General features: G+C 43.7%; 1 protein-coding gene across 1 annotated transcript in view; it reads right to left on the bottom strand.

Annotated features, from left to right (window-relative positions):
• Positions 1 to 15,784, bottom strand: part of LOC307106558 (uncharacterized protein) — a 49,629-nt gene extending 33,845 nt beyond the window's left edge. The window contains exons 1-8 of the mRNA XM_079783124.1: positions 15,688 to 15,784; positions 11,425 to 11,587; positions 10,189 to 10,357; positions 8,032 to 8,115; positions 6,666 to 6,728; positions 4,748 to 4,897; positions 3,549 to 3,695; positions 2,450 to 2,533 (exon numbers count right to left, since the gene is read on the bottom strand). Coding sequence (XP_079639250.1) covers positions 2,450 to 2,533; positions 3,549 to 3,695; positions 4,748 to 4,897; positions 6,666 to 6,728; positions 8,032 to 8,115; positions 10,189 to 10,357; positions 11,425 to 11,587; positions 15,688 to 15,755 — 928 coding nt within the window. The 5' untranslated portion in view covers positions 15,756 to 15,784. The remainder of the gene's footprint in view (positions 1 to 2,449; positions 2,534 to 3,548; positions 3,696 to 4,747; positions 4,898 to 6,665; positions 6,729 to 8,031; positions 8,116 to 10,188; positions 10,358 to 11,424; positions 11,588 to 15,687) is intronic.
• Positions 15,785 to 27,955: the final 12,171 nt, after the last annotated feature.

Below are 27,955 nucleotides of genomic sequence, written 5' to 3'. Positions count from 1 at the left end.
CTGGCTGATGTGACTCAATGGTTGGGACCCCAGGCTGCCACCGCTGGCAGGGGATGGGGCCCTGGCCAGGCTGAGACCCCAGCCCAGGCTGCTGCCTCAGTCCAGCCAAGCTGAGACCCCTGCCCAGGCTGCCATCTCAGCCTGTCTGTGGATAGTCCGGTGGGGGTGTGCGTCTCCAGCCCAGGCTGCCTTCACTGGCCTGAAGATAGCTTGGTGGGGGTGCACCACCCTGCCGTTGCTGCTGGCTGGGTGATCATGCAGTTGGGTGCCCGGCCCTGCAGGAATGAGACCCCAGCCCAGGCAGCCGCCTCGGCCAGGGATCATGCGGCTTGGGTGCCAGGCCCTGGCGGTCTGAGACCCCAGCCCAAGCAGCTCGGCTTGGGGGCGTGGCCCTGGCGGCCTGAGACCCCAGCCCAAGCCTGTGTGGCTTGCCAGCCATCCCACGGCTTGGGGGCATGGCCCTAGCAGCCTGAGACCCCAGCCCAAACCGGCGGGGCTTGAGAGCCATGGCGCTTGGGGGCCATGCCCTGGCAGCCTGAGACACCCCCAGCCCAAGCTGGCTCGGCTTGGGGGCGAGGCCTGGCGCCCTGAGACCCCAGCCCAAACCGGCGGGGCTTGCGAGCCATCAAGCGGCTTGGGGGCGAGGCCTGGAGGCCTGAGTTCCCCCAGCCCAAGCCTGTGTGGCTTGCCAGCCATCCCGCGGCTTGGGGGCGTGGCCCTGGCAGCCTGAGACCCCAGCCCAAACCAGCAGGGCTTGAGAGCCATCACGCTTGGGGGCCAGGCCCTGGCAGCCTGAGACACCCCCAGCCCAAGCTGGCTCGGCTTGGGGGCGAGGCCTGGCGGCCTGAAACCCCAGCCCAAACCGGCGGGGCTTGAGAGCCATCGCGCGGCTTGGGGGCAAGGCCTGGAGGCCTGAGTTCCCCCAGACCAAGCCATTGTGGCTTGCCAGCCATCACGCGGCTTGGGGGCGTGGCCTAACGGCCTGAGACCCCAGCCCAAACCGGCCTGGCTTGAGAGCCATCGCGCTTGGGGGCAGGCCCTGGCAGCCTGAGGCACCCCCAGCCCAAGCTGGCTCGGCTTGGGGGCAAGGCCTGGCGGCCTGAGATCCCCCAGCCCAAGCCAGCTCGGCTTGCCAGGGATCACTTGCGAGTCTCCGCTCCCAGCTCCTCCTGCCAGCGCGATTGGCACCCCAAGTCCCGCCCCCGCGCCTCCTGCTGGCCCAATCGTGGGCGTAGCGGAGTGATGTATTTGCATACTTCCCTTTTATTATGTAGGATGTTGTCTTGTTGTAACATCAAGACTAGGGAACATCTTTATTTGTGTTTTGCTCTTCTCCTAGTGGGTTTACCTCAAAAGACATGTTTCTAATACCTCTGGGAAAGTAGGAAGGGAAAAGCAATCACCACTTTGTCCACTAAAGTGCTACAGATCTGATGACTACTCATGCTATACACAGGATTGAGGAAAAAACATTTTTAAAAAATATATTTTAATGATTTTTACAGGGAGGAAGGGAGAGGGATAGAGAGATAGAAACATCGATGAGAGAGAAACATCGACCAGCTGCCTCCTGCACACCCCCTACTGGGGATGTGCCCGCAACCAAGGTACATGCCCTTGACCGGAATCGAACCTGGGACCTTCCAGTCCGCAGGCCGACGCTCTATCCACTGAGCCAAACCGGTTTCGGCAGGAAAAAACATTTTGATAACTGTTTTGAGCTCCAGATTTACAAAGGAAATAACAGGAATCCAGGAACCTAGTTTTGTCCTTCCCTTTATCTCCATGTGACTTTGAGGAAGACTTGAAACATTTGTGTGATTTTGTTTTCTCATCTAGAAACAAGAGTAATAATGGCCATCTTTCTCACTCCTCAGGGTTATTGTAAAGGAAAAGGTAAGACATTATTTGCAAAGATCCTTTGTAAAGTCATTCTATATGTCATGACTTGCTGGAGAACTCTCTAAAAACAACATTTTGGGTTTCAAAACACCTTATCCATTTCTGCTAACACAGGAGAGCTGGAGGAATTGACCCTCAACACTATTCAAACTTTGTGATTAGGTGACAATATGACTTTCCAATAAAGAAATATTTAGCTTTCTCTTCTCTGTAGAAATCACTGTATAAACCCAACACTTTATAGTCACAGAATTAGTTTTAAAATAAATTCACTACTTCACTAGCCTATAACTACTATATAATCAATAGATGGATGCATTGGTTGATTTATAGGACCTATGAATTAATAGGCCACCTATTTTAAAAATATAAATATAATGATTTATTACTTGCACATCCCAAAGGTCAGGTAAAATAAACACAGAGAATGGGATTCCAGGATAAATTGGGTCTGTGGTATAGGATGAACTGAGAATTGATGCCTCAGGAAACAGTGCCTCTTAATTGAGGTTCCTGCACCCCAAGCCTTGAGCTCCCACCTCCTCACCTGTCTCCCGTTTCAATGCTAAGGTGGTTCCTTTGGGAAGCTCATCTTTATTAGTAAATTCTTCAATGTCCTGACTGTCGATCACTGCAAAAATAAGAAAAGAAAACACACACACACACACACACAAAAAACCACACACACAAGACAAAAACAAAACAAAACAAAAAAACCCTAGTGTCATGGGGTGGGGCCACATAGCCCCTGGTTGGAAACCCTTCATGAGATCACTAGGAAGACCTAGAAGCCAAGTTAACTCAGGTCCTTCTGGTTGTGCCTGATGTGGGTGACCTGCAGGTTGCTCCAGGTCCTACCCAGAAGGTGGTGAAGTTCAGGCACAGAGGGTAGCTTTGCCCATCCTGCAGCACTTTTCTTACCCTTTACCCCCTTGCTCATCCTGCTATCCCCATCCACATTCTACCTCAACTCAGATTTTCACTTTACCTCTTACCTCCATTCTCTTTCTATTATCTCCACCCTCAGTGTACCTCTTTCTTTCTTTGCATCATTTCAAACATATCTATATATTCACTAAACTAGAAAGATGTTTCAGAGAGAGGTATACATATATAAAGCCTAACTTTAAAAGTGGCATCAAATTATATATTGTTAATATGCTTATTTATTTAATATCATTTTAAATTTAATTTATTGGTTCACACATTGCATCAATTGCACATCACCCTGAGCAAACTCTCTTGGTTCAATTCCTTTTTGCTAAATATGCCTGTTTCTGGCAAAGGTATCTCTTTATACCAGTCCTAGATGTTGTTTGTGTGTTTTTTGGCATATCCTTTCATGAATATCTTATCTCTCCGAAACTTTTCCTTTTTCTTTAACTCTTACCCCAATATCTTCCTGTCTTTGAATATAGAAATATACTCTCTGATATCAATATATACATTTACCATTCCTGTTTTTGATATTTTTTTCAAATTACTGAGGACATTTTCCTACTGAACTCCCTGCATAAGGCACTTGTTCCCTCCCCTCTCTACCTCTAACAAGGCCACCATTACTGTCTCCAAGGGCCCTGATGACATGTCTCAGATCCTTGCCTGGTATGGGGATTCACATCACACATTCTTTCAGTCAGCCTTACCTATTATGTCAGATTCCTGGTTACAGTCAGTCCTTTCTTGGGTTTCACATTCAACTCCTGAATTTAAAAATGGCTTTCCCTTCTTTATATGCACCAGGTCTACAGAGCAGGAATTGGTTTGGTTTCCATGGTGGAGTAGCTCTGCTCCTGGACAAAATTGTAATAAATGAAGAATTTCATTTGCCTCCCCAAAGGGAGTGAGCACCCTCATGACAATCAACAAGCCCTTCTCCCTGTATTTTCACTGCAAGGGAAGACTCCCCCACCGATGTCCTTTCCTGCTCTTCAACTCTGTCCTTTCTTTGTGTCTCTTTTTTAAAAAAATGTTTTTATTGATTTTTAGAGACAGGGGGAGGGAAAGGGATAGAGAAGTAGAAGCACCGATGCAAGAGAAACATAATCAATCAGCTGCCTCCTGCACATACCCCTATTGGGGATCCAACCATCAACCCGGGCATGTGTCCTGACTTGGAATGGAACTGGCGATCTCTTGGTTCCTGGGTGGATGCTGAACTACTGAGCCACAATGACGGGCACTTTGTGCCTCTCTTAATTGTACATGTTTTACTGTCCGGGGGAGAGGCCTATTTTTATCTGAGTGGGTTCCAGGGCCATTTTTATTTTGTGGACACATTTCCTTCTTAATGGTGTTAGGAACATCCCTTTGTGCATTCTTTGTGGTGATTCTCAAATCAGCAATGCTTGGCCCTCTCTCTCTACCTGATTCACTCTCTACCAGGTCTTCATTCATTGTCCTTTACTCCTTTTCGACATAGTTCTCTTTGTATCTCCCCCCATTTTTTCTATTTATTGCTATTATTGCCCTCTGCATTTTTCTCTCTCCCTACTTCTTTTCTCTATATTTTTTATCAGTGTCCCCAGAGCCCATTAGGGTCCAGGGTGAAGTACTGTAGGTGCCGAGGACACAAGAAGGTCCTGAGAGTGAGATCCTTCTTGCAGGTGGCCCTCCTGGTTTTTTTTTCAGTTTATCTATTCTCTGTTATGTTTTCTATTTCTGTTTCTTAATTATTCCTGTGAACTGTGAATGCCTTTTCTACATCTACTTTGTCTTTCTTTATATTTGACTTTCTAGCATTCAATCATCACCATAGTCTTCCCTGTGCCTTAACCTACAATACCAAATCCCTCCACCTGCCAGTTCCCCTCCACACTCATCAAACCCAGCCACTCAGTCTTACCTGCTGTCTTCGACTCTTGGGCACATTGTTCATTTGTTTGTTGGCTTTTTAGTGCATCCCTGTTGTCACTGGTTGTACCTGTTTCAGTTGCATTTATCTCTTGTGTGTCATGGCGGTGCTCTAAGAGTCCATGTTCAGGTGGGGCTGTATCTAGACCACGTTTAGATTAATAGATATTTTAGTCAATCCCTGCATCAATCAGAATCTAACAGGAAAATACAAAGCTCTCTAAGCTTTTGGATCAGACGAAATTGAATCCCGGGGATTAGTTATACACCTGATGGTAGAGCTGACAATTCCAAATGCAGGAATTTGGCAACCCACAGAATAGTCAACAGGATGCTATGGGAGGGATCTAGGGTGAGATCATGTGTCAAGGTCACTGGATAAGTGAAAGCTAGACCATGGTTGGACTGGTTGGTGGGAGGTAGAGTCATGGGAGATGTAGCCAATGCCAGAATTGCTGCCCAAGACTGTGATGGGGAAATACCATGCCTCTCTCTTGCTCCCTCCCCCTCCACTCTCTTTCTGGCATCACCCAGGTTAGGAGCTCAGCAAGAAGCAGTAGCAAGGGAGATGACAAGCAAGTCCACAGAGTCTGTGGCCAAAGATAGAGGGCAGAGCAGAGCAGGAACCCATAAGGAATGAATCCACTAGTAAACCACCCAGGACCAGCATACCTCCTTTTCCATGGTGAACCTCCCCTGCCCATTTTTTTATTCCATCAGCCCACTCTACTCTGTTTCCATTTAACCTCACTAGTGCATGAAAAGATAAATATCTTTTCAGAGCAGCTTAGATTTTTTCATTTAGTGCTATTTTTCTAAGCAAAATGATTTATGTAAAGATGGTTTCAATAGTCATTCCTACAATTAACATAGTACCTGGGCCCTGGTTCATGTTTTGTGTCACATCCATAGTTCCTTGGATCCTCCTCTTGGGGAAGGGGCCTGAGGCATAGCTTTCTCCTTACCTGTGCTGGTCACAGTCAACTGTCCCAGGTGAGTCAGACACTTTGACATTTTTTATTGGTGGTTAGTTGTGCATCATTAGAGTTATAATATCTTTTTCTCCTCCCTCCACACTTAATACCTGTGCACACACACACTGAATCCCTTCTCTGCTCATTATTTATCATTATTCCTTTCATCCCTCCCCCCCCCCCACATACCCACCAGCTACCCTGGTAGGTGAACTGCTAAGAATATGGATTGATGCCTGGTAGATATTTTATATTCTTAAATATTAACTTTTCCCCCTAAATGTTAATAGCTAAAACTATAGTGGTGCTTTCAAAACATTCTGAAGGGTTTTTTTTCTTTTATAAAAATGTATTACTAATTTAGAACATCCTTTCTTAAATAACACATCCCAATACAAGCTACATGATAATGACTTCTATGGTATTTTTAGAGCAGCTCCAGGCCTGCTGCCCCAGAGATGATGGGAGAGGGTTTGCTCAGGAGGCACATGGCGTCCATGGTCCTGTGTGAGGAACCCAACAGGTGAGAGATCCTGGCTTAGAGGGAACACACTCATCACCACTACCCAAACACCCTCACTGCAGTGCTGGGCACCACTGGACGTAATGTCAAAGCAAGGCTGCAGCCAGATACAAGCAAGAAAGAGGCAGAAAACTGTGAAGCCAAGTGCATGGGCATTACGTCCAGACCTAGGCTGACAGAAGCTAGAAACCAGTGTATTTCAGGAGTATGGAAGGAGTGACCCTCCCAGGCCACCAAGAAAATGAAGACTTTGTTTTCTAAATCCTTGGAGAAATTGCCAATGCAAAGACTGACTATTCTGGGCAATTATTACTAAAAAGAAGCAACCTCCCTGCCCCCCACTCCCTCACCATAGCACCTGCCAGATGAGACAAGAACAACAAAGGGTCACAGAATAGTCAATAGGAACAGACCATTGTAATTCCAGGCATCTGGGCCTAACAACATCGGTCTTTGATGTGAATTACCACCAGTTCCTGGGGGAAGAAATGAAAGGTTTATTTCATTAATTGAAGTATGGGCTATGCCATTCTTCCCTAATCCAATTTAATCTTTATAAAGTTGGAGTTCAAGATTCCCTCCCCAGGTATCAATACAGAGTCTATCTGGACCTGGAGGATCCTACTCAACTCATGCCAACAGCTGCCCTCTGTCCTCAGCCAGGCCATCTCACTGAGATCATTCCGGAGCCACTTAGTAACCAGCAATGGCTTTTCTTGTCACCCACAGCCATAGGAAACCTGTTTTTGTTGCCAGGTATACCCCCGATTGGTAGACTTATCTGACTTCCTACAAAGTCATGTCTCCTTGTCCGAGCCTCCTTCACACCACACCCTCCATATACATGTCTGTTTCTCTGTCTTGTTGGCCTTTTTATGAGATTCAATGTCTACTTCTCCTATGTTTCCTCCAGCTACTGATATTCTTCTTTCTGTATCTTTCTCTCTGCACATGTTTCCCTTCTTTTGACTCATAATTCTGTCTTTTCCGTGAGGTTATCTGGATGTGTATAGGGTTAAGCACACAAGTTCTAGGTTCAGAAACCCTGGATTCATCTTACTTCTTTGATCCCAGGCCAACTACATACAGGGCCTCTGAGATTTCAGTCTCCTTTTCTGCAAATGGACAGAGATTGATACTTCTCCCCAAGAGCAGCGAGCACTAAGCCCACAACTGCCAGTGGTCTGTAAGTGAGCTCTTAGTAATTATGGTTGTTGTTATTGTGTCTGTTAATCCTTTCTCCTATCTTTCATTTCCCCTCCTTCTCTCTCTCAAAATACCCACATCCCCTCCTGCACATCTTATTACTTCCTCTCTTCCCTTCCTATATGACTGCCAATCTCCTTGACTATTTCTGCTCTTGAACAGCATCTCCCACATTTTAATCAGTCTCTTCTTCTACCATCAGCCAGAATATTTTATGTGATGTTGACCTTGGGACCATAGTTCTTAGCCCTTCACTGCTCCACACTCATCTTCTCCTGCAGGGTCTCTCTAAATCACAGTTACCTCAAGGTCAGCATTGTCTTTAAATCTGGTTTTCCAACACACTGGGTTCCTATTCCTCTGTATTGGTTATTGGGTCCAAGATCTCTTGTCAGAGCTCCTCCTCCAGGATCAGCCCCTGGTCAGACTCTCATACAAACAGCCCTCCCTGCCTTCTCCATGCTCCTCAACAGGTCTTCCCTGATTCCCAAACTCCACTCAAGACTCAGGCCCACTTACCATTCTCCTTTCCTCTTAGCAGAGGAGAATCAGTTTCTATCTGTTTACTATTACCTTGTTCCAGGCTTAGATGTTCATTAGGCCTCTCCGCGTATTCTTCTCCATCACTTTCTAGGAGGAATTCTATGTCTGGTATCGCTGAAAATAGGGCAAGAAAAGAAGATAATTAGAGATCTTTATGGAACAAGAGTCATCTGAAATTACACATTTAGGAATTTCCAACCCTTGGGTCACTCAGTACTCAGTGGGTCCCAATCCTGTTGGTAATGTTCCCTTTTCATTCCTGGGACAGAAAGTCAATGACTTTGTTAAGGAGCCCTTATGCTCCCACACAGAAAAGAGTCACTTGAATTTCAAGATAAAAGAGTTGTGATAGCATCGTGAGCTTGTTACTCATGTAAAAAATTTCAGCTGGCCAGGAAAGCATATGTCAAAATAAATAATGTACTAATTATTTTGAAATGTATTTACTGAATTGTTTTATCTATAAAGAAAAAGAGAGGGATTTCCTTGTGAGGAAAACAAAGAGGTATATGTGTATAAAAGAGGATAAAATCCCAAATCTTTAAAAATATGGATGGACAAGAGAAGGTTTTGGCTTAACTGAGTCATGGAGGATGAGTGCTTCCCAAAGAGACAAATCAGAGGACATTGGGAGCAACTAGAAAGATGTCCCAGGGGCACCCAGATCCCAGGACAAAGAAAGGGCACTCTTTGAAGATGAAAGCAGGGTTTGAATATTATGGCACAGGTGGACATCCCAAGATACCTGGACCAGGGATCTTGGAAGACTGCTAAAAAGGGGAGAACACAGCACCAGCCTTGGGCTACTGCATGTAGGTAGCTCAGCAAACATATGGAGGAAGGTAATACACCAGTAATCCTTGGTGCAGGTCTCTGGAGGTACCCGGGGAAGAGATGGAGGGAAGCAGTTAGACAATATGCCTAAGGGCTGATGGCAGGGGTACCTCCTGGGGCAATAATCCCATACTTATTAACCTTATAAACCTGGACTATCTCTTTACTGTGTAGTAGATAACATCAAATTACTTAATTTTTGAAGCCAGACCTCCAAAATCTTCTTTTATATTTATCCCATTTGAATAAACTCCCACAATCTGCTTCTCACTCTGAGATTAATCTAATTTGTCCTTGTTCTGCATACACATGGACTCTTTAACACTCTATGCTTGCTCCTGTGGCATTACATTCCTCAGTTCATATCATTTTTTCTTTTTAATTCTCCAGCGTTACTTGGAGATCTTTTTGAGACCAAAAGTATGTAGAATAAAAAATTTTTCTAGGCAAGTCTAACAAAAATTATTGAAGGACATCTTCTTTACTGAGAACCAATAAAAAATATGAAATCATGCCACCTCAGGGAAAAAGTAAAGAATCAAATCAGTAATATTGTATAGTATCAAAAACCATTTCTGGCAGAGCAATTGGTTTTTTGATTATTTGATTGTTAATCACTCCTTTTGTGAAGAATGAGTTAATAAGACCATTTCTACTTCCTCAAGAGGAAATTTGATCTTGCTCACTACTCTGGAAACCTGATGTAGGTGGCCTTTCTTCTGTGTTAATAGGTCAACACTGAGCTTAGAGTTAAAAATGACCAGTGACTGTAGGTAGGTAAATTGCATGTGGCTTGGGAGGAACTAGATGTTAACTATAATCCATTTTTTGTCTTCCTTCAATGTGGTGACTGTTTTAACTCAACTGTTCCTTGAGCAATCTCTAAAAGTTATGACCACAGAGTTGTTCCATAATATATTGACTCTGCTATGCATGCTGTAGCTAAATCAGGGTGGATCCAGCACCCACATCTAAGCCATCACTTGAAGCAGGTTGTATTCAACTTTGTGGACTGCTGTGTGGAACTTTGCAAATGGTCCCATAGAAGAGGAGCAACTAATGCTGCCCTTTGGGGATGTTATGTTTCTTGTCATGTGCTCTTCTAAGTAAATCTGATGTCCCTATGGCTCTGGTAATCCTGTGACTTTAAATGCCCAGTTAAGCAGATTTGCAGCTGGGTGTTTGTATTCTAGCCATTATATCATAAACTTTGAGAGGCTCATTATATGTCTTTTCTTAACTGCTACATCCACACTACTCAGCACCTTGTCTGACACATGGTAGACACTCAATATATACCTGTGGGAATAAATTGGCCCTAAACATCAAAATGTAGGTAATAAACCTAATTACCTTTGTAGAATATTTTGTAAATGCGAAATAAATTGGGGTAATTCCTCATGATGATCTTGCTGAACAGTGCTCCCAGAAGAGATATGTCAAATTTCTTCTCCAGTTCACTGAGAACATCATATATGACTTCATGTACAGAAAACCGTTTTTTAAAAGATTCTTGAGATTTCTTAAAAACAGTGAATGGAGAAAACATAAATATAGACTTTTAAGTTACAGAAGAGCCCTAGAAAGTGATTTTATTGTTAATGCATAATAATTTCCCAACATAGGTATCTTCTCACATACAGTTATAGAATTTCTCTATATTTGTGTGGCTACTAAGTGAAACAACTAAATCCTTCCTCCTAGGAAGCACCCATTTGTGAATTTGAGCTCCTCACCCTCATTTACATGAGATGGAATAAGGAGCCATTAGGAAGAACAAAAATGGTTTCAAGTGAAGTAATATGTAGCCCTTTCAGAGTCTGGCTAAATGTCTTAGGAATAGACTTAGTGGGTGTGAGCTGCTGTTCTATTGACTGGACAGCCCTTGTCCCTTCCCCAGGACTGACTTGGCCTGGAAGCTCCTGTGAACTTTGCCATAAAGAAAGCCTATGCACAGGGAAAGTGAAGACGTGCATCTCTATATCTCCACCTACGTCTTTTGCTAAAATTAACCTAAATTCTAAGACTCCATAAATACCTAAAGAAAAGGGGAAAAATAGAAATGAAACTGAAAACTGTTGTTGAAAGAATAGCAAGCATCTACTTTCAAATTTGTCCCACATTAATTCTCTGTGGATCTTAATATTCTCAGGTCTAAGTATTTAAATTGATGTTCACTGAAATGAAATGTTATGTCAATTATTATTTTATTAAATGAAGTCATTCAACTTAGTCACCCATTCATTGATATTATGTTTAACTTCTAGTTTATATTACACTGTATATATAATTTCTAGAAAGCATTGTACACCCACTTCAGATCCTATCTCCAGTGCTATTTGCCCATTTCCAAGGGGCCACCATGGAGACCATTCCTTCAGTTAGAATCAGGACTATCTCCAGTAATGACTGCTTCTCTTCTCTCTTTTGACCTTATAGGAACATTTAATAGCAGTACTTTGGAAGGACTCCACTCATAGGTGGCTCATCAGTTGCCCAGTTGTGCTCTGATGTTTAATTCCAGGATACCAAAGTATAATTTAGTTTGGGGTTGTTTTATCAGATTGTAACATAATAAACCTCACTTACTTCATACATTTCATTGGTGATGAATTTATGGTCACGGAGAAGTTCAAGGAAAGGAAATGTTGTTTTTATTGCGTCTGAAATCTCCACCTTATATTTTTTGAAGTATGTGAATGCAATGTCATTGATACGTTTGTTTTCTATGTTCTCATCTTCTGCAGACATCCTAGGGAGAAGAGATACCATGATAAAATGGCCATCAAGGTTTTGATATGCTGTAACATTTTATATATGAAGGATAGATAGGCTATGAAGAACAAATATAATTAAAATAAGTGGTCCTGAATAAAGATTAGAACAAATAGAATGGAAGCAATATACAAAAATATAATAAAATGAAGCATGGTGGGTTAGAAAGAATGCAAGCCTGTCATGATCAAAGCCATTGTAAAGTTATTTTATACCAAACATACTGCAATGTATTATCAAAACGTTTTAGCCGAAACCGGTTTGGCTCAGTGGATAGAGCATTGGCCTGCAGACTCAAGGGTCCCAGGTTCGATTCCGGTCGAGGGCATGTGCCTTGGTTGCGGGCATATTCCCAGTGGGGGGTGTGCGGGAGGCAGCTGATAGATGTTTCTCTCTCATCGATGTTTCTGGTTCTCTGTCCCTCTCTCTTCCTCTCTGTAAAAAATCAATAAAAAAATAAAATAAAATAAAATAAAACGTTTTAATTTGTACAAAAGTGAGATGGACTGAACAGGTCATCCACAGAGGAATAAGAAACAACGGTATAAAAATAGATTGTAAGCTTAAAAATGTATCTTAATTAACAACTAAGAGAAAATAAATCTCAAAAAGATAAAAACATGGTGCTCCCTCCCTGACATATATCAGTTAAGAGAAATAGCATCCTGAATTTTAAAACTAGTTCATAAATGATTAGATATGGTTTAATAATTATATGATAAGGCATAAACTGAAATTTCACAAGAATAGCAATAATTTTTCCTGTAACTTCTGCTTTATGTTAATATATATCTGTCTGTGCTATCCTATATAATAAAAGGGTAATATGCAAATTGACCGAATTGTGGAATGACCAGTTGCTATGACGTGCACTGACAACCAGGGGGAAGACGCTCAACACATGAGCTGCCCCCTGGTGGTCAGTGCGCTCCCACAAGGAGAGCACCACTCAGCCACAAGCTGGGCTGATGGCTGGCAAGTGCAGCAGCGGTAGCTAGAGCCTCTCCCACCTCTGCAGCAGCTCTAAGAATGTCCAACTGATGGCTTAGGCCCGCTCCTGCCTAAGCCATCAGTCGGGCATCCCCTGAGTGCTCCCAAACTGCTAAAGGCCATAGGCTGGGCTGAGAGGAACACCCCTCCCCCGAGTGCACGAATGTCATGCACTAGGTCTCTAGTTGTTGTATAAAATGAATCTTTTTAGACATCTTAATTTCAGAAGTGGCTGCTGTTTCCTGTGAAAGTAATTGTAAACCTGAGTCTGTAATTCTGCTTCTTAGTTGAATATTTTATTTCTTTGGTAATAATGTTTTGTTTTTTAAATATATTTTTATTGATTTCAAAGAGGAAGGGAGAGGGAGAGAGAAATAGGAACATCAATGATGAGTGAGAATTATTAACTGGCTGCCTCTTGCATGGCCCCCTACTGGGGATTGAGCCTGAAACCCAGGCATGTGCCATGACCAGGAATTTAATCTTGACCTTCTGATTCATAAGTGGACGCACAACCACTGAGCCACGTCGGCTGGGCTAATAATAAAGTTTTAATAGGCATTTTGTATTCCTAAATCATGAAGACACATAAGCTTCCTTTTTGGAACTAGAAGAAAATTATTGGCTCTTTCCAGTATCCAATATGCATCAAGGAATAATAATGTCACATTAATTTGGCAAATTCTATGAAAACAAGTTTCTTGTTTAAAGATAGGAAAGAAACCATTTGTGTTTCTCTCTTATTAAAATGCCACTAAAATGAGAGTTAAAAAATTGACTTCACAATGACAAATAGAATGGCAGGGGGCAATGTGTAAATGATAGATTTCAACAAAAAATGGTCAGAGGAGCATAATTGTTACTGAAAGTAAAGGTTGCTCCCTGCAGGCAACCAGTTTGCCCTGTGGAATCTTGAAGGTGGTAGAGATTGAAAGGGAGACATGGTGCTGAATACTGATGTGCCATTTGAAAAATGAAGAATAGGGAAATGTCCCCTTCATCCCTCAACTTGTATCCTGACCACCTCGAGCCAAGCAACCTCTCTGTTGCAAACATTGCTCTTCTTTTTATTATCATACTTTCCTGTCGCCTATGACAGATTTCATAAGTGGAATAATATACCATCTATGCTTATATATATACTAGAAGCCCAGTGCATGATTTAATCATGCACGTGTAAGCTGTCTGTCCGCTAGTCGGCAGCTCCGAAGTCCCTGGGCCCCTAGGGCGAGGCGGGGTGGGGGCATGGTCCTCCTGCAGCCGGAGCCCAGGCCAGGGTCTTGCCTTTGCCTCCCACTCAGGAAGGCTGGGGCCGCCACCACGTGCTCCTGCGTCCCAACTGCCGCCAGACTCCTCCCCGGGGAGCCGCGCCGCCCGCCCACCCCACCCCCCCCCCACCCCACCCCCGCCGCCTCCAAACCTCCAAAACGCTGGCTCGCTGCCCCAGAGGCCTGTCTGTGCCACAGCACAGCCATGGCCCAGACGCTGAGCTCGCGTCGCCGCTGGCAACGCGAGCTCAGGGTCCTGCCAGCCCAATCACCACCCCAGCCACCCCAAGTCCCGCCCCCTGTGTCTCCCACTGGCCCAATCGTGGGCGTAGTGGAGTGATGGTAATTTAAATATTACCTTTTTATTATGTAAGATAAGCATTTCATAAGTGGAATAATATATCATGTATTTCATAAGTGGAATAATATATCATATAAGCATATATGTCTGAGTTCTTTTGCTCATCATTCATGTTGTTGGGTGACTAGAAGTTTGTTCCTCTTATTGTTCAGTGGTATTCCATTGTGGAATCTAATGAACAACATAAACTAATGAACACAAATAGACCCAGAGACATAGAATCATCAAACAGAATATCAAATCTCAGAGGGAAGGCAGGGGAGTTTGGGGTGGGGTGGGAGGGGAGAGATCAATCTGTGAACTCATATGCATATATGAATAACCCATAGTCACAAACAACAGGGTGGTGAAGGCTTGGGGGGTGGGTGGGAGAGGACAATGGGGGGAAAAAGGAACATATGTAATACTTTCAACAATAAAGATTTATTTAAAAAAATAAAAGCAGAAAGAGTATTTAGTTATATCCATAAATTAATTAAAAAGAAAAATTGGAAATACCTAGCAGCAATTTTTAGAAAAATTACATGAAATTGATGGAAGCTGACCCAATATAAAATCTCTCAAAATGACAAATACAGCAGTAACCACTGAAATGATGAGGCCATTCATATAAAAAACAGTGATGCCTACCATTACCACAATTTACATACACTGTATATAATAATATATATATTTATATGTTTTAGGTAATGTACAGTATTAGGATAAGAAAATGAATGTATTGATATAAATACTAAAATAAGGTACAACATTAAATGATACTAGAGGCCCAGTACAAAAAATTTGTGCATTGTTGGGGGGTGTCCCTCAACCCTGCCTGCACCCTCTTCAATCTGGGACCCTCAGGGGATGTCCAACTGCAGGTTTAGGCATGATCTCCCAGGGATCGGGCCCAAACCGGCAGTCGGACATCCCTTTCACAATCCGGGACTGCTGGCTCCTAACTGCTTGCTTGCCTGCCTACCTGCCTGATTGCCCCTAACACCAGCTGCCCTCCCCTACCAGCCTGGTCACCCCCAACTGCCCTCCCCTGCCAGCAAGGTTGTCCCTAACTGTCCTCCTCTGCTGTCCTGATCATCCACAATTGCCTTCCCCTACTGGCCAACTTAAGGTGGCCATAGGGGGCCTGAGGGAAATGAGAGGATTCAAAGGTCATAAGAAAATAACAAATCGCTGCCTCAAAGCATCAGGAACGATAGCGGAGTCCAGATGGCCCACAACTGAGCAGTAGCTGTAAGACAAGAGTCCTGTGGGTTGTGGCAGCTGCACTCACACCAGCAGCTGTCCCTCTGCAGTTTAAAGATCCAATTCCTTCATTTCATTACATTTCATTACATTGCACATCAGTGTCCTTGTAAAGCAGGACAGATGTCAAGGTTTAGACGAGTGTCTAATAACACACACTAAAGCAGCAGCACAGCCAGACAGAAAGTTAAAGGAAGGGAGACAGAGACTGACCTGGTGCGGAGGTTGCTGCCCCCACTGGCCATCGTCCTCCCCTGGGCACTGCCTGGACCTCTAATCATTCCAGTCTCCACAGCCTGGGTCCACTGTGGCTGCTGAGCAATAGGAAGTGAGTGAACTCACCCAGGGAAGGCTCCACCCAAACAGGGAAATGAGAAGTGAAAGTAACTTTCTGAGTGTTTTCAGACACTGTTTCCCTCCTCCTGCAGCCCGGAGCCGAGGAAGAGGGGCGGGGGGGGGGGGGGGGGGGGGGGGGGGCGGAGCGGGGGGGCGGGGGGGCGGGGGGGGTGTCCTCAGCCATCAGGACATGTGGCAATAGGAGTGGAGGACAAGGAGGAACAGGAGGGACCTGGAGACCAGGGGAGCAGGACCCCAGGGGAGGAGCAGGACCAACCCCCAGGAGTTCTCTTGCTTGTGCAAACACATGAATAACACCTGTGAATCCCACTGTCCTCACCTGCTGCAACTTTCTAAGAGGGTGCAGAGACCTGACTCTTTAGGTCTCAATGTTCAGAAACAGGACTGGAGAAGCAACATTCTCGAAAGTGATCGTTTCCACATTTGTTCCCATGAGCCCGACTTCATCCGGCTGTAAATAATGGTTCTCACCCTATTTCATTTAACACACACGGGAAGTTTCTACCCTCTCTCCATGTACATTTTTTCTTTTCTCTCAAAGGAGCAAACATCAAATCTGGACAGATTCCATACACTGATGAGAACTTCATGTGTGTGTGTGTGTGTGTGTGTGTGTGTGTGTGTGTGTGCGTGTGTGTGTGTTTCTTTTTCTTTTTTTAAATAAATCTTTATTGTTAAGATTATTACAGATGTTTCTCTTTTTTCCCCACATAGCTCCCCTCCACCTGATTCCCCACCCCACCCCATGCCCATATCCCCCGCCACTGTCTTCATCCACAGGTGTAAGATTTTTGTCCAATCTCTTCCCGCAACCCTCACACCCCCTTACACCCGAGAATTGTCAGTCCACTCCCTTTATATGTCCCTGATTCTATTATATTCATCAGTCCATTCTGTTCATCAGATTTTTTATTCACTTGATTTTTAGATTCACTTGTTGGTAGGTATGTATTTGTTGTCATTTTGTTGTCCATAATTTTTATCTTTACCTTTTTCTTCTTCTTCCTCTTCTTAAAGAATACCCTTCAGCATTTCATGTAATCCTGGTTTGGTGGTGATGAACTCCTTTAGCTTTTTCTTGTCCGTGAAGCTCTTTATCTGACCTTCAATTCTAAATGATAGTGTTGCTGGGTAGAGTAATCTTGGTTGTAGGTTCTTGCTGTTCATCACTTTGAATATTTCTTGCCACTCCCTTCTGGCCTGCATAGTTTCTGTTGAGAAATCAGCTGACAGTCTTATGGGTACTCCCTTGTAGGTAACTGTCTTTCTCTTGCTGCTTTCAAGATTCTCTTTTTATCTTTTGCCCTTGGCATTTTAATTATGATGTGTCTTGGTGTGGTCCTCTTTGGATTCCTCTTGTTTGGGGTTCTCTGCTTTTCCTGGACTTGTAAGTTTATTTCTTTCACCAGGTAGGGAAAGTTTTTTGTCATTATTTCTTCAAGTAGGTTTTCAGTATCTTGCTCTCTCTCTTCTTCTGGAACCACAATAATTCGGATGTTGGTACACTTAAAGTTGTCCCAGAGGCTCCTTACATTATCTTCATATTTTTGGATTCTTTTTTCTTTTTGTTTTTCTGGTTGGGTGTTTTTTATTTCCTCATATTTCAGATCTTTGTTTTGATTCTTGGGGTCCTTTGATCTACTGTTGATTTTCTGTATATTCTTTATTTCAGACAGTGTATGCTTAATTTCTGACTGGTCCTTTTCTATTTTTTTGGCATTCTCATTAAGATCCTTAAAGGTCTCACTAAGTTCCTCAGAGGTTTTTAGAAGATTCTTGAGTAGCCTTATAAATGTGGTTTTGAACTCTATGTCCAGTAGTTTGCTTTCCTCCATTTCTTTCATTAGTGAGTGACATGTTTCTTTGTCTCTGCACTTTTGCTGCTTCCCTGTGTTGATGGGGTGGTTTTCTGTGGTAAGTGACCTATAGGGCCCAGTGGTTCAGCCTCCCCTATTGCCTGAGGTGGACACTCTTGATGCACTCCTTTGTGGGCTGAGTGCAAAGTCTTGTTGTAGTTAAGCCTTGATTGCTATTGGTACACTGGGAGGAATTGATCTCCAGGCCAATTGGTTGTGAGGACGTGCTGTGTCTATAATGGAAGAACTACTGTGCTGGAGACACCCTTATGGGGCAGGACTTGCTTCAGTGGGGCTTTGGTGCTCACCGAGTCTGCCTCTTGAATGTGTCACTTATGGATGTGAGGAGTTGAAATCTGGTGTCGTTTCAAACTGACCAATAGGTACACTGGCTTCTGGATCTCCAATGGGGTGCAGGTCAGCTGTTCTCTGAGGTCACCCAGCAGGAGCTACAGTGAGAACTGCAGATTTCTCCTCTTCGCTTGGTGTTTGGAGGTTTTGGAGCTGTCTGACCAGAGCTGCAGTTTGTTAGGGTAAGCTGCAATAGGGCAGGCCATTTATATGCAAAAGCCGCTGCGCAGAGCTTGGGTGTGTTTGTAAATTGTGCTGGGCAGGGAATCAGGGAGTCACTAGGCTAGGGAGTGGCAAACAGCAATGGCTGCCAGTCAGCCGTCTCTGCATCTCCAAGTTTCCACCTTCCTGCATCCCGCACCCCAGCGAGGTAAACAATGATTGTTGAGTGCACCTCTGCAAGAAAGCCACCCTCACTTTCCGACCCGATTGCAGACAGTCCAGCTTTTCCCTGTATGAGTCTTGGTCCCCAGAGTCTCGCCAGAAACTGGAGTTCAGGGTAATCAGGAGCTTGTCTCCCTTCAGGTTGAAAAAAGCAGTGCACCCAGCTGCCAGCCGCCAGCCCAATTCGCACACCTCCATACCTCAGCTTTTCCGCGCTTATGCACGACTCAATGCTCTTTTCTTTTTCCTTCTAGTTGTAGAACTTGTATTCAGCCAGCTTTCCCATGGTTCTGGGTGATGGACGTTTTGTCTTTTAGTTATAGTTTTGGTGTGGTTGTGAGAGGCAGCACGTACAGGTGTATACCTTATGCCACCATCTTGGTTTCTCCTTTTTTTTTTTTTTTAACAAGAGCATGGGGTCTCAGTGTGTCCCAAGTTCTGTACACATGGGGGATCTCTCTCTCCCTGCCCTGCCTCCTCTCTCACTTGTGGGGGTAGAAGGATTAGTAGCTGAGTCTCTGCTGAACATAGCTGTCTTCTGCTCCTGACCTCCATGGTGCTTGGGGGCCCGACAGAATTTGACACCAATGACACCCGACTTTTCTAGTGTCCCCTCTCTCCTCTGTCCCTAGGCAGCAGGCTGACTAGGCTGGGTATTGGCATAAGTGCCAGCTTTTCATGGGTTTGCTTAGAGTCACCTAGATCACCACATGAATCAGGGGCTGATTGCAGTCAGGTGGCTATGGAATCCACAGGGGCCAGCCTACTGGGTGGACACCCCGCACTAGAGCTGCCCTGGCCAAGGGAAGGACACCTTCCTGTGGAGCCAGAGAGAGCCAGGCAGCACCCCACTCTGCGAACAGCAATGGTTTCTGTGGGAACTGGAGGCCTCTGTGGAGAAAGCAAATATTTTTGTCCAGAAAACAATGTCTGACACGCCTGGTTAGGAATGCAATGAGACCATCTTCAGAAGCAGTTTGAAACCCTAACAATCTGCTGGGCTGATATGGAGGGAAGAAGAGAGGGCCTGAGGAATTGTCCAGGGTAACATGGGGCCCTGACAACAGAGACCATTTCTGTTGTTAGGAAGTACCTGAGCTAGGGGCCTGGAGACCTGGAGAGCAGGAGAGACGGTGACTGAAAAGGGACAGGGGGCAGGCTTCCTTAGCCTCACCAGGAGCAGCTTTCATTCAGATGTCACTAGTGGGCTGAGTCTCCAGCCTGGGAGACCATATGGGGACAGGGTTTGTCCCTGTGAGGAGGCAGAGTCCCAGACCTGAGAATTCAGGGGTAAGAGGAAGCAGCAGCAGTAGCAGCAGCCACTGGGCCAGGATAAAGACCTGGCACCTCTGCGGATGCAGAAATGGAGAGGGGCTCAAGTGGGAGCACTCAGGCCCCACACCAATGTCCCCTTCTGGGAGGTGGCCCATCAGTCAGCAGGACTCCTGGCCCCCCTGCCCTCCCTTCTTCCTGGGGAGACACTGAGGCTGGGAGTTCTGTGAAGGTAAGTCTGCTCCTTGGTGCATCTCCATGGGTTCATCCTGCTGGAGGGGCCAGGGCTCTATGCTCCTCCGAGCTCCAGTGCACAGGGATAGCGGCCTGGGCTGTGGGGAGTGTGGTTGACTGGAGTAGCCTGAGGCCTTCAGGCTTATTCAATTCAGGGATTTAGATTTATGAATCCTTATTTGACATACAAGTAAGCCATGGCCCTTGACTCAGCTTTTATCAGAATGAAAGCTGGTATTTTGATTGTCACTCTTCCCACCTTTTTGCCAGTCAGTTGATTTGGAACTCAGGTGAGGTGACTTGGGAAGAGTTTATACACAAAATTTAAGGATTTTCTAGGATTACCCTCTTGCTTCCCCCAGAAAGCCTGGTTGCCTGTCTATGCTTACCATGGAGAAAGTGGACTCTTACCAAAGTTTTGACCTCCCCACAGCCAGTGGCTGCTATCTAGAGCCAGATGATAGTCAACTGAAAACGTCTTGTGTTGGTTGCTTCTGAGATCTGACTCTCCTCCACAGGGAAGCATCTTGTGCTGTCTTTGTTCACTTTCCAGAAGTCGTAGGCATTGTTCTCTGAATATTGTCCTGAGTTTCTGGCTGTTTTCCTTAAGAGGATGTATTATTAGGAACTCATTCCTGCAAATAAGAAGCAGAACTCTGTCTTCGCTTGTAAGCAGCAGATTAGTTCTGCCCACTCCCAAGCCCAGCTCTGCTTCTGGCTTTTTATACCCCAGTGGTTCCAGTGTCCCTGAGCCTCTGCCTGCCAAGGAAGAGAAATGCTGCTGTGCCATGTATTAGAGGCACACCTTTTAGATACACAAACCAGACTATCACAAACACACCTATTTAGAGAGGGCTAGTTTAAATACAGGATAACAGAGAAAATTATATGCCTGGAGAAAAGACATGTATTACTATAGAAGTTCAGTTGGAGTTAATACTTAAAAACCACCTACAATGATGAGACATAAATTGTTGCAAAAAAGCATACAGGAAACCACCATCAAAATTAAAAGTGAACCCACTGTATGGGAAAACATTTTGCCAAGGATACACTTGATAAGTGGTTAATCCTCAAAATATATAAATTACTCATACAACTCAACAAAAGGAAGACACACAATCCAATTTAAAAAATGGGCAGAGGACCTGAATAGACACTTCTCCAAAGAGGACATACAAATAGCCAAGAGACATATTAAAAAAAATACTCAAAGTCACTAATCATCATTGAAATGCAAATTAAATGAGATATCTGTCAGAATGGCTATCATCAATAAATCAACCAACAACAGTGCTGACAATGATGTGGAAAAAAGGGAACATTAGTGCACTGCTAGTGGGAATGCAGACTGTTGCAGCCACTATGGAAAACAATATGGAGTTTCCTCACAAAGTTAAAAATGCAACTGTCGTTTGACCCAACAATCCTACTTCTGGGAACATATCCTAATAACCCCAAAACACCAATCAAAAAGAATATATATGCCCTTATGTTCATAGCAGCATATTTATAATAGCTAATATTTGAAAACAGCCCAAGTGCCCATCAGTAGATGAGTAGATAAAAAAAAAGCTGTGGTAAATTTACACGATGAAGTACTATATAACTATAAAAAATAAGGATCTCTTACTTTTGAGACAGCATGGGTGGACCTAGAGACTATTATGCTAAGTGAAATAAGCCAATCAAAGAAAGACAAATATCACACAATCTCACTTACAAGTGAAATCTAATGAAAAAAAAATGAATTGGCCAACAAAATAAGACTCGAGGCATGGAACAGACTGACATATCTCAGTGTGTGTCAGACACATATCTCATACACATGGGTGATTGGGGATAGGGGGAGACAAGGAGAGATAAACCAAAGAACACATACTTATATGGATAGCCTATAGACACAGACAATAGGGTGGTGAAGGCCTAGGGGTGGGGTAGGGATGGGCAGAGAAGGGTAAGGGGGAGGAATAGGAGACATCTATCAGACTATCAAAAATAATATATATATAATAGATAAAATAAAAAATATATTAAGACAAGATTTTTTTTCCTAAAGAAGGAGATTGAGTTATGGTTGTTGAATCTGTCCTCCTCCCCACCAAGGACTTATTTATGCAGCATCTCTTTCCAAGGGATTTGGGCCACAGCCTTCCCTCTGCCTTCTTCCTACTCTAAATTCCCTGAGTATATAACAAAGGAAAAAAGAGTACCTAACTGTGTATTATTGAGAGTTCAGATCATGTTTTTAGAATGTTAATTACATTTATTTTTAGCTTAAAGAATGCCCTTTAGCATTTTCAGAAGACAATTCTAGTGGTGATGAACTCCCTTAATTTTTGCTTGTTTGGGAAAGTCTATTTTTCTTTTATGCCTAAAAGACTGCTTCACTGGATACTATACTTTTTTGTGTGTTTAATCCTCACCCAAGGATGTGTTTTTTATTGATTTTTATTTGAGAGAGAGCGTGATGTGAGAAATATTGATTGGTTGCCTCCCATACACATCCCAACTGGGGATCGAACCTGAAACCTAGGTATGTGCCCTGATCAGAAACCAAACCCAAAACATTTTGTGTACAGTAGATGTTCCAACTAGATGAGCCACTCAGCCAGGGCCTGGAATGTTTTTGGTTAACAGTTCTTTAATTTTAATATTTTGAATATATAACTCCACTTTTTCTTGATCTGCAAATTGTTGAGAAATTTGCTGTTAGTCTTATGGAGGGCTCCCTTGTATTGTGACAAGTCACTTTTCTCTTGCTGCTTTCAAAATTCTCTCTTTATCTTTGCTTTTTGACTATTTAGTTATAAAGTATATTCTTGTAGACCTGTTCAAGTTTAACCTATTGAGTCCTTTAGGCTTTACAAATATGGGTGTTCATTTCTCTCCCCCAATTTGGAAGTTTTCAATCATTATTGCTTTAAATAGACTTTCTGTCTCTTTTTCTTTTTGCCTCCTAGGAGTCTCATATGCATATATGTTTTTCTTGAAGAAGTTACCTAAGTCACATAGGCATCCTTACCCGAGGATATTTTTCCATTGATTTTTAGAGAGAATGGAAGTAAGGGTGTGGTGGGAAAGAAAAAGATTGAGAGACACGTTAATTGGTTGCCTCCTACACACATGCTGACTGGACACAGACAATAGGGTGGTGAACCCAGGTATGTGCCCTTGACTAGGAATCAAACTCAGGACCCTTGGGTGCTGAGGATGATGCTCTAACCACTTTGCTTATCTGTGTGGATAATTTCAAATAACCTATCTTCTTGTTCACTGATTCTTTCTTCTACTTGATTGAGTATGCTGTGGAAATTCTATTGAATTATTCAGTGTAGTCATTGTCCTCTTTAGCTCTAGGATGCCTGTTTGACTTTTTCATAGTTACTTTTACCTTGCTGAACTTCTAATTTTGTTCATCTGTAGCCTTCCTTATTTAATTTAGTTGTTTGCCTGTGTGTTCTTGTAGTTTAGTTAAATTCAAGGATAATCCTGAATTTTGTGCTAGACAGTTTATAGATCTTCACTTCTTTAGGGACAGTTTTTAAAACTTTTTAGTTTCCTTAGGTGGTTTCATGTTTATGTGATTCTTCATGATTCTTGATTCTATGTGTTGGTATCAGTACATTTGAGTAAGCAGTCTCCTCTTCCAGAATGTACAGGTTCACTTCAACAGGGAAAGACCTTTAATAATAAGCTTAAGTTGCAGTACTGGACAGAATAGCTGGTAGTGTTTATGAGCAGGTGGGACATGTTATGAGGATCTCAGTTGGGCAAGCCCACTTCCATGCTCTGAGATTGAGAGGTGGATGCTAGCTGTACTTGGTGTCTGGTGGACTCCCTGACTGTGTAGGGTTGCTGGTTGTGCACTACATTCAGAGGGGCTCACTTACTTGGCTCTGCAATCACCTCTTGTCTGGTGAGGCTGCAAGGGTGGTACTAGTAGTTGTACTCCACGATTGGACAATGTTACAGGGTGGACCCTAAAATAGCTCCTGTTTCAGTGAAGTTTCAGTCCATGCTCCCCAACCTGATTGTAACATATGCTGGACTCTATGTTTAAGAGGAGCCACAGACAGGACTTCACCGTTAGATCTGATCTCATGCTATCATCTGTTAGAAGGCAGAGCAGAAGCCTGTTCCCTGAATTAGGAAGGGCCACAAGTTACCTCACAATCAAGCCACAGGCGGTACTCTGCAAGGTTCAGCATGGTTCTTAGCTACACTCTGGTTGGGATGGGTCTCCAGCTATATCCTGCAATTAGTGGGGCTAGAGACTGCTTCACTGTTGGGCAAGATTGTCATATAGGTTCCTTCATTGGGTGGGGCTTAAGCTAAGCTCAATGATCAGGTGAGTTCACTGGCTAAGCTACTACATAGATGAGGCCACAGGTTGATTTTTGGCTATTGTACAGAGCCATAGGCTGGACTCTGATGTTAGGCCGGAATGTAGACTGGACTCTGTGGCTCATCAGTACTATAGGCTTATCCCCATGGCTTCCAGATTCCCTGTCTCTAAGACCTGCTGAAAGGCCAGGACTTGCAACTACTTTCAGTAGTTGGGAAGAGTTGCCAAGTTGCTTTACCACCAGGGCAGGGTAGTAAAATGGGCTCTATAACCTGACTGGGGACTGTCAGGTAGAACTGTCAATCAAGCTTTCTGGCCACATGGGACCACTGGCTTGGTTCTGCAGAAGGGCAAAGCCACTATCTGCGATCTCTGCTTACACACCACTACAAACAGGAATGTGGTTCACTAAGCTCTGAGTGCTACTTGCCATATGCCCCACCCTTGCTTAACTTCTAGTAATCATCTAATAGCCATGAATCACCTAGCTTTTCTAGAAGCCAGACTGCTTAATCAAATGGAGATGTAATGGGGATTGCTACTCCTGCATATTTAAATATTTTCAAGTGGCACTAATCTCTGACATTCCCCTCCTTCACAAAGAATGTAATATTGCTTTTAAATTACTCTTTTTACCATAGAAAACTTCATTTTGAGGGCCTCTACCTGGCCTTTTCTAAAATAATCATTGCTATATCATAGGTTAAGAAATGATAAAGAACCAGTTTGGTCAACAACTCTGTATGTCCTGATTACACATTTAAGATTTCGGGCAGTGGCTACTGAGTGGCTCTATAGATTGAGTGGACTCATTGTTAGATGAACATTACCTTACCTCCATACACTCTACTCTAACAGGGATCATGATAATAAGTATTAGCCTCAGTTCATATGCTGTATCAACAGACCTTAATAGTTGGGTAGATTTTTTGTTGTTGTTCTGGTATATGGTTACTTGAATAAATGCCATAGGTCTTGTCAGTGAATCACTACCATGTACATTTGCAAGGTTTCTTATGAGACTTGTGCTCATTTTTGTCATCAGGTTCTAGGTCCAAAAATTTGCTCAGGTCTGGAAACTGAATGTAAAATCTTGACTTTGTATTGGAGTAGCTGACTTTAGCCATTGGATCATCCATTTTCAATTGATGTTGATGATATATATAAAGTAATATTCTTGTGGCTGTTCATCTGTCTTGCCTTAACAAAACCATGTCCTATTAGCTTTCTCTACAGATAACCATGGGCAACAGTATAATTCTCACCTTGCTGTTTACAAAACAAATTACTTCATCAAGCTCAGAAAGTTAAATTATGCCACCTCCTTCTATTATTCTTAAATCTAATCATTTTATTTGCTGCTGGGGAATTTAATCCTGTAAAGCATTCCTACATTATTTCAATATACAGACAACAGCCTCACTGAGCATCTCAAAAATTCTAGTACCCCTTAAGCAGTGTATCTTTTGTGATCTTGTTCACTTAGTGTTTCTGAGACTTGCTGCAGACACAGGCATGTGATGGATGGGTTTTCCAGTTGTAGAAAGTAGAACCATGCCATCTTCCCTAGGACTTTGGATCCCCCTCTTCTGCCCTGGCAAGTCTAGTATCTCTACTTACACTTCATCTAGTGTGCACCTTGCCTTACAGCAAGCCTCTAAGAGTCACCCAGGAGCATAAAAGAATCATCACCTTGGTCCTTTACAGGCTAATCCAACTCTGTGGCACAGGAAAATGCACCTGTATCAACAATTTTTCCTTTTCAGTTTCATATTCTCCTTTCTTCATTCTGAATCCACCCCCAGACTCAATCTCCTGGCACCTCATAGTATAGGTTGTTTAGCCTGGAGTTCTACTGGAATAGAAACCATCTCCTCACCTAGCTATCCCATCCAGGACTTGCTCACTGGGTCATGCTTGGAGGACTCCACATGTCCCTTATTCAAGCAAGAAGGGAGGCTGAGTGGATGTCTGTCTTCCAACAAGGGGCAGGGGTTTCTTCTGCAGGCCAGTGGGTTTGAGGGACCTGGAGTTCAGAGTTCAAATGTACATCTACCTAGGAAGTCCGATTCTGAGCTTCAGGGTTTCACTCTTTCTATATCAGGGCCTTGACTTTGGCATAAGAGGTCCATCTGAGCTTAAAATTCTGTCTTCTCTGGAGTTCTTCCATTCTTAAAATTAGGACCCAATCCAGGACTTTTTAAGGTTGCCTTCCAGCTCCAAGTATGAGAGTCCCTTCACTTTAGGTGTTAACCAATAGATTTAAACCTATCATTTACTCTTTTCAATACATTAGTGGAACTTAGAAATAGGCACCCAAATCCACAGTTCTTATAGTTACTATTTCTCTGTTTGTACTAGCTACTATACCTCTTCCCCCCTCTCTCCTCCAGTTTCCTACAGGCTGATTTTTGTCAATGGCTAATGCCGGTAGTCTTGATCCAGCATCTAGAAGGATTCAGGAACCTGGAGAAGGTGCTGTGCGTAAATTATTAAAGAGTCCAGAGACGAAACGTAATTTTGAAAGGCATCATGGGGAGTCAGAGAAGACTTAGCTAAAGGAGCTAAGTTCTCCTTGTCTCAGGACCCCTTGCTTTTTATTAATACAAATTGTCCTAAGGCAAGGTGGAGATATACACATAAAAGGGTAGGGTTTTGTATACACAATCCATTGTTAGATTGGGAAATGGCCTACGGCTATTCAGGTGTTTGGCCAGTAGGAGGCAATAACATGTAGATTGAAATGCCCTGAGCTGTCTGGCAGCAAGCAATCATTTAATGCATCCTTTTCAGGTTTGGGGAAATGACCACAGCCATCTCCAGATGATTCAGCCCTACTGACATGCTGGAATTGGCTTCTGGCAAATGGCACTGTTATAGCACCCCAGGGACTATCAATATTCCATCTGTGTCAATTGGCTTGACAGTGATCAACATTCAGATCCATTGTCATAAGTTGAGTTTCCTAGTAATAGAACCTGAGATGGAGCCTCCTTAGTAAGTGATTTATTCTGAGAGTTCCACTAGGGGAATTGGAGAAACGGAAGCAGGATAGCATGGTGGGAAAAGCTAAGAAAGAACGTGGTCACAGCAAGAGATTAGCTCCAGCCTAATCCCATGGGGAGCTCAGAAGTATGAATCAGTCCACACATTGCTTCTAGTTAAAGAGAAGCAGCCAGCCCCCAGCCAAAGAGGTGTGAACTCCTGCCCTAACCAGTTTGGCTCAGTGGATAGAGCGTTGGCCTGTGGACTGAAGGGTCCCAGGTTTGATTCCGGTTGAGGGCATATACCTTGGTTGTGGGCACATCCCCAGTGGGGGGTATGCAGGAGGCAGCTGATCGGTGTTACTCTCTCATCAATGTTTCTAACTCTCTATCCTTCTCCTTCCTCTCTGTAAAAAATCAATAAAAATATATTTAAAACAAACAAAAACAACAATGAGGTGTGAACTCCAGGTGAAGCCAGGGTTATGTGGCCAAAGTCAAAACTTTGGGGAGAGGAGAAACCAAGATGGGGGTATAAGTAAACACCTGAAATTGCTGCCTCCCACAACAACTTCAAAACCACAACTAAAAGACAAAACAGACATCATCCAGTACCACAGGATGGCTGGCTAAGTGGAAATTCTACAACTAGAAAGAAAGAGAAAAGCACACTGAGACTCAGAGGAGCTGCGGAA

This window comes from Cnephaeus nilssonii, assembly GCF_951640355.1.
Source record: "Cnephaeus nilssonii genome assembly, chromosome: 10".
NCBI classification, from domain to species: domain Eukaryota; kingdom Metazoa; phylum Chordata; class Mammalia; order Chiroptera; family Vespertilionidae; genus Cnephaeus; species Cnephaeus nilssonii.
Note: the sequence above shows the minus strand (reverse complement) of the source record. Positions and strands in the feature narration are given on the sequence as shown.